This window comes from Oryzias melastigma, linkage group LG7 (assembly GCF_002922805.2).
Source record: "Oryzias melastigma strain HK-1 linkage group LG7, ASM292280v2, whole genome shotgun sequence".
NCBI lineage: Eukaryota > Metazoa > Chordata > Actinopteri > Beloniformes > Adrianichthyidae > Oryzias > Oryzias melastigma.
Genome location: NC_050518.1, coordinates 30,086,497 through 30,094,216, shown reverse-complemented (window position 1 = coordinate 30,094,216; position 7,720 = coordinate 30,086,497). Strand labels below are relative to the sequence as shown.

Here is a 7,720-nt window from a genome sequence, read left to right as displayed (position 1 = left end):
TTGTCTGGGTTCATGAGATCATTCAGAGATTTTCCTGGTGCTTCACTCCTGCCGTCACTTGTGTGTTTCTGTGACGCATTAGTCAGAGTGTGGAAAAATGAAAATAAGAATCGAACTAGAGGATATTTTTTTTTAATTTTCTCAATGAAAGAAGAAAGACATACATGGATCTATTTGGGTCCATCAGAATGGAGCGGAGCAGGGAGCTTGTGGCCCTGCCCAGCCTATTTTCTATGTCACAATTATGATCTTTTTCAAATTACTTTTTTTTTTCTTCTCCTGGTTTACAATGATATGAATGAAGAAATACTCAGAAATGCAAATTTAAGCTTAATTTTCCTTAAATATGTCCTCCATCATCAGAAAAATGCAGCAAGAACATGTTAAAAACACCAAAAGGAGCCTTTTTCTCTGAGTTGGTCTAATAATAACTTTGTTATTCTGATCCGTCAGCGTTAAGGTTTAGCCTCACTGGGTGTTTCTGGAGCAGCAGCAGAGAAAAACTCAGGAGATCAGAGGCAGGTTGATGGAAACTTTAATTATTTTATTCCCAAACTCGAAAGCATCCAAGCAAGCTTAAACATGACAGGAGCAAAGGTGAGAGAGTGACTGCAGTCTCTGTGGAAGCAACCAGAACGCGATGCAGCCTTGATACGTTTGTGATCGTAAGGGGAGGGGGCAGTGACCTAGTTTAGCCCGAAAAGCTGACAACACTCTTTGGTGTCCTCCTGGTATTCCTTCTCTTTCTTTCTTTTTTAATCACAACATTTCTCCCTTTTTTATCCTCCTCTTCCTCATTTCTCTCTTTTTCCGGCCTCCTCGGCATCCTCGCCCCTCAGTGTCCAGAAGAAAGGGGTGGTGCATTCCAACAGCCTGGAGACCGTTCCTCCTCTTTCAGACAGAGTGACAGAGGAAATTAGAATAAGAATGGCTGCCCATTCACCCCCAGTGCCCCAGCGACGAGCTGGAGGGAGCGAGGGAGGCCGAAAAGAGGGAGGAGAGGAGCGAAGGGGTCCCGGACAAACCCTGCTCCCATTGGCCCCCGGCGTTCCCTCTGTTTTTTTTACCACTGCTTTCTAGTTTGTTTTACACATGCACTCCACACATGTGCATGCACGCGTAAATGTACACGCTGGGCTCCGGAGCTGGCCCACGTGCACCGAGACTCAGGCCGTCAGACTGAGGTGACCCGGGCTCAGTGAGTACATCTGCTGCGTTTCTTTGACGCAAGCTTTCTGTTTTGTGAATTTCTGCTGCTGTTAAATTTGGCATTTCAGTTATTTTTTCTAAATAGATAAATGTTCAAGCGACAAAAATGTCATGACATTTAAAAAAAATGTTTAAAACACCTGTAGCTCTCATAGGTAAGAAAAGGGCTTTGTATTTCTTGATGTGTGCAGTGAGAAGCTCTCAGGCTGCAGAGCTTTTGATACTTTCTGTAATCCAGCTGTCATCTGAGGAGCTATAACACAGTGCGCTCAACAGTGTGTTGCCCTTTGCATGTTTAGAACTCTGGTCTAATCTGTTAGTCACCTAAATTAATCATCTTTTGATCCATTTTCAAAGCCAGTGTTTTTTAAAATGATCAATATCTAATTTTTTTAGGACATAATTTCTGCTTAAATTCACCTCTAAGTTGTGGGAGGGAACGTTGACATGGAGTAAGCCCGCCCCTCTTTTCTTCCCCTTTGCTGAGAGCTCAGAGCAGGGAGATTGTGGCCCGCCCAGTGTACTTTCTTCGTCACATACATTCTTTCACCAAATGTATCTTTTTACTAGCTCCTAATTCAGAAATACAATTTTAAGCTTAATTTTCTTTATGTATGTCCTCCATCATCAGAAAAATGTCACAAGAAGATGTTCAAAAATGCCCAAAACACAAGTTCCAGGGTCTTTATTTTCCAGAGAATCTGGTTTAAAACTCATCCTTTCATTCAGAAGCCTCTAGATGAGGGACGGAGATCTAACATTTGACTGAAGAGTCGGACCAGGAGCAGCTGCATGGAGTGTTTTGGTGATCCACTTTATAAGAGAAAAAAATAACATGAATCTGGATGAAAACATACTTTAATTTTGATGATTGAATGATTGTTATTTTTTTGTTTTTAAACAGAACATTTTGGAGTTTTTGTTTCATAGCTGTACTTATTTTAGGTGATAATTCCACCAATGGGTTGATGGAAAAACTCATTACATACATACTCACTACATAGTGCATACACCATTTTGTAGTGCTGTCTGAATCTACAATTCTGAAGTCAAGTGCACTAGAAATCTCCCAGAAGTCTTTGCGAAACAACAGTGTGCATCGACACACTACATTGGCGAATGTAGATCAGGGGTCCCCAAACTTCTCTTGTGAGGGCCACGTAACTTTCTTCTTCGCTGGTGTGGGGCCGGAGTCCGTTTGTAGGCTAACAGAAAAAGTGTTTTCTGATAGCAGTGCTGACTGCAATTGATGCTTACACTGTTATCAAAACACTTTCTTGCTAAAGCACTGTTTTGCTAACACTGTTTTGCTAACAGTGTTAGCAAACAATCTCAAAGCCAGATTGAAAAAAAGAAACAAAATCATGTATCTCTGATATTGTTGAGGTGGGCTGGATCCGGCCCACGGGCCGTAGTTTAAGGACCCCTGATGTAGACCACAATGCGTTGAACAACTTTTGCAAAAATAAAAAGTGTTGAATGTAATAAAAAAAACAACTATCAACATTTTCATCATCCGCACACAGCAGATTCTTAAATAGACATCATAAAATGCTCGTATTGATTAGATCACATATGTCAAAGTCAAGGCCCGGGGGCCGGATCCGGCCCTCCCAGCAATTGTATATCTAGCCTTCCATTTAATTTTGTTGTTATTAACGTCCCGATGTTATCTTGTGCTTATTTCTGACTTGCATAATTATGACAATATATATTTTCATGGAGAGTAAAATTTTGAAAGTTATTTAAGGTTTAAGTTGATTTATTCTGGAATAACATTTCCTGCCTGTTTTTCTTCATAGTTATATTAAAAAGTTAAGTTTTTAACATTTTAAAAATGTAGTTTTAGTGTGTTCAATATCTGGCCCGTGACCAAAGGTGTGTTTTGGATTTTTGCCTCCTGTTTGATAAAGGTTGACACCCGTGGATTAGATTTTTACTTTACTGTTTAAACAAAAAATAAAAAATAAAAAGTAGTGATCATGGTGACCAAATTGCTTTTAAAATCCAAGGCACAAGATAGACCCGCACTAGTTTTTAGTAGTTACGGATTAGTGTAGGAATTCTGACATAGCCATAGAGAATTGCTGCATTCATGTTTTCGACTCGGAAACACATCAGAAAAACAACAAATCTTCCAACACCACATGAAAGCAGAATAACTTACTGAACTTTGACAAAGATCAACGTATTTGTAGGGTGCCACCTATGGGGAGACTCCAGAATTACAGGGAAAATAAAACATTATTAAGGATCAATAATGTGTGCAGCGGTAGGGCGGATCATTGCAGGTTTGATTCGGGTTAGGGTTAAATACAGAGAAAATGCAGAGGTAAATTCAAAAGTAGACAAAAACTGAGTTTTAGGCTCTAGGTTCCAGAGGGTTAAACGGTTGCATATACCCCAGGGGCGTGGTTTGCTCACCAAATCTGGAATGCCGTTGAATCTCGGCGTGGCAGATTCTGTTGATTTATAAAATATTTATAGATATTTTAATGGTACATCTATTAGGTGTGTAAGAAAATAACGATTCAGTGAAATATCACAATATCTTATTTGGCAATACTTATATCAATTTTAAAATACTGCCAAGGCAATATTTAATTATTATTTAAAAGCAAACATGTAGTTCTGTTTTACATTTTAAAAAAATATTTCTTAAATTACCAAAAGAAAAGCACCATGAATTTGCTTGGGTAAAATCAACTTTTTAAAGAGATGCAGTTAAAGTGCTTTGTGTTCTGATAACTAAAAAACATGCATTTTACTTTAATAAAAATGTATTAATATTAAGATAATTCTTAAGTCGCCCTGCGACAGACTGACGACCTGTCCAGGGTGAACCCCACCTTCGCCCTTCAGTAGCCGGGTTAGGCTCCGGCACCCCGCGACCCCGAAAGGGAAGAAGCGGTCAAGAAAATGGATGAATGAATTCTTAAGTCATAATTTAAAAAAAATGAAATATTGTCTGGTGCTGTCTTAGGATATATCGGGATATAAATCATTATCACGATATGGGTATCGCGATACGTATTGTTTTGCCAGACTTTTGCCAATACACAACCCTAATATCTATTCAGACAATCGTTTGACATTTTTACTGTATCTTAGGTATTTTAATTATTAATTCTTATTGTATTTTACTTGTCCACTGGAAAGCAATTTGTGATTTTATCTGTTAAAATAAATCTGTATAAATAACTTCATCTTCTTCTATACCAGCTCTGCATAATTAAATTGAATTGAATTGAATGCAGTATTTTGCAATATTTTCAAATATTTCAAAAAATCAAATGACCAGTTTTACCAAATGGTTCCTAAACACAGATGAGACGGATGCTCCAGGCTTTAGAGACAAAGGGGAAAGTGACTTTGACCGATTCAGGTGTGTATGGAGCGACACCTCAATGATGCAGCAGATTAACCAGTAAATCTGGATTTATTATAGAGTTTTAGTTAAATCCTGGCAGATTGGGAGCATTTACTGTCGTTAAATAGAGTGAATTTTGAGCATTTTTCACCAAATCTTTTGTAAAATGTGTTTATTAATTTGAATCCACTCAGCTTCCAACCCTCCAAAAGCTTGCTGCTTGATGAACACTCATAAAGCCAGAAAAATCTGTTTTGTTTGGTGATCCAAAAACAGCCAAATGGGAGCAAAAGTACAAAAGACTTTTTTGGGGCTGAAAACGTTTGTTTAATAAAGAAGTGTGCACCCGCGGAGCTCCAGCAGGAGGGTCAGCAGTCATGCTTTGTTCATGCATGTGGCCCCCTGGATTAGCAGGCACAGTTTAGAATTTCTTTAAAAAATGAAGGCCTTGAAGTCGTCACCGGTTGGGAAACAAAGCACCTCCTCTCTCGGATTTAGGATTTATTTAAACTGCTAAGAAATCCCTGCTTGGGACGGGTCCTTGAAAGGTTTCAGTTTACTCTGTTCAGCGTTTCCTCTTCTGTCCCTTCCTGACTGTGTACACATAATTATACTGTCAACTCTGCATCCATGGTCTTTTTGACACAAAAGGGCTTTTAAAAGTGGAGAGCCACTGCCTGACACTTTTCTTTTTAGTGTCTTTTTATGCTGTTTTTTGGGGCAAACTGTTTATTTAGAGACTTTTTTTTAACTAAAAGGAAACCATTTTTTTGTATCTTTGATGTGAGTTTTAGGCTCGTGCTCAGATGGGAACTCGACATTAAAGCAAGTGTCTGATTGACTAAACTAACTCTGAATTTGTGTTTCAGCCTGGTGGTCTCCTGTTCCATGAGCATCATGATCACAGCGCTGAGCCTCCTCATGTTTGGTGAGTGGACTCTTTTCTCTATACTTTATTCTTTGGTAATGACAAAGTAACATTGTGTTGACCATGTTGCTCATTTCCTTTGCTAGAAATGCTCATTCATAAAGCATCATCTGCTTGTATGAGATGAAGAACAACCACATTCTTCCTATTAGAAATGCAATTCTGGTTTGTGGGTGGGACTACAGCGAGCCTATAGCTTCAAGCTAACATTAGCGCCGCAAAAATAACGACAATAGTGTTAGATCAATACAGTTTTGAGCCAGAATCACAATTTGCTACAGCACAAGTGTTGAACGCTCATCTGAGTGTGAGCAGGTCAGCGTGAGTGCAGGGGGAGAGCAGACTTTGACACGCCCATTTCCGAGCTGCATTTTCTAGCCTCCGGTTTTCTGATTTAAATTAGGAAATACTCAGAAATTTAGTTTTAATTGTCAATTTTTTTATTTAGGTCCTCTACTGTGAGTAAAATACTCCAAAAACGTGCTAAAAACACAAAAAGATGATTTTTATTGGACTGGGCTTTAAGCTTCTGGCTTCTCCCACTGGAAAAGTTTGGGGATTGCTTCAAAAACTTAGAGGCCATCATCCAATCAGAGATGTCCCATGATACCTTCCTTTTCCAGTTTTTTATTTTGTTTCATTCGTGGAAATTATTCTTGTTTTGCAGTTTTTTTTTGTTTAATTTAGAAAATGTAGTGTTTTTTAATTTTATTTTTTTATGCTTTTGTGAGTGATGTGTTTTGATGTGATTTACCCTTCAGGGCCACCGTATAAAGCAAATCATATCCTTTAACAATTCATAACCTTCAAAGACAGTAAATGCTTCAGTTTACAAAAATCCAAGCATGGACTTTTACTTTCTACTCTCCATAGCAACCTGCAAAAAGCTGAGTTTAAAAGAAATCAAGAATTTCCATCACTTTGTTTTGCATGAAAGATCTATATAAAGTAATGAAAACACAAACACAATTACACAGTCTTCGTCTGACTATCAGTAGTGCAAATGTGTTCTTTGTTGAGGATTTCTAGATCATCCCCCAACCACTGCATTCTACTGATTGACCTCCTTTTGGTTTCTACAGAAGACATTTGGAAGTGTCGTTTTTGGTAGATTTAAAGTAAATTTGACTGGACAACATTTCGTTTCTGATGGTCAGTAATAAAGAAGCTTGGATTGTCCAATCAGAAAACAGAAATAAATTCAAATAAGGAAGACATTTCTATCAAGATGCTTTGAGAATCAAGTGAATAAGTTACAATGACGCATTAACTCCAACCACAAATACTGTGATTCTTAATTTGGGGATTTTTTTTCATGAAATTACATTATTTTTTGTTTCTTCACTATCAAATCTCACTGTGTGGAAACATTTGTAAACTTCAAGTGAGTTTATTTTAAGGGTCTCATTAATGCAGGTGAGTTAAAGTCTTCTTTTTTTAAGTGTTTCACTACATATCTGAGCCACACCATCATTCAAAACTCTTATATATGAAGAAATGTTGTTTTTGTTTGTAAATACAGACATTTTCATTAAAGTTCTGTTGGTACCTCAGGGGTGTCCAAATCCAGGCCTCGAGGGTCGGTGTCCCACATGTTTTTTAACCAACCAATTGAAGCTGCTCTCTGGCTAAACACACCTGATCCAGGTGATCAATAGTCGATAAGGCAAACGTTTGTGAAACGTCAGCAGGAGGCGGGCCCTCGAGGCCTGGATTTGGCCTCAAAATAATTTTTACCCTTTTATTCTTTATCTCTATTTTAACATCATCAAATGAGGAGCAAATTAATACAAGTTCTGACCTTCATGCTTTCAGTAAAATGCTCTAATCTAGGTGTTTTTTCCTCTCAAGGTATCTGTCGGGGCTTTCGCTTTATCCTGAAGCTCTTTGCATTTCCTGTTCAAAGCTTTCAGTAAAAGAATTTTCCTGGAAAAAGCAAAAAAAGCAACCAGAGCAGTAAAAACCATTTGAGTGCAGGTGAACCTTGAGACCCTACTCCAGTGGAAACAAAACAACAGATCCTCGATGAAGGTCGGAGAGGAATCACTGAGAGAAAAGGAGACATTTGAGCAACAAAATGTGTTCTATAAACTCTACGATCACATTAGGATCACATTATAATCACATCAAGCCAGAAACCAGTAAACTGAATGAACGCCACTGAACATTCATTTCTATGGCCACACGACTGCTTTCTTGCAGCAATAATTACC

The 7,720-nt window shown here is 38.3% G+C and overlaps 1 protein-coding gene across 1 annotated transcript in view; it reads left to right on the top strand.

The window, feature by feature from the left end:
- lamb2l (laminin, beta 2-like) overlaps positions 1-7,720 on the top strand; it is a gene marked incomplete at its 3' end in the record, with an annotated part of 79,388 nt that overhangs the window by 11,125 nt on the left and 60,543 nt on the right. Inside the window, 1 exon segment of the mRNA XM_024292502.2 lies at positions 5,449-5,507. Coding sequence (XP_024148270.1) covers positions 5,468-5,507 — 40 coding nt within the window.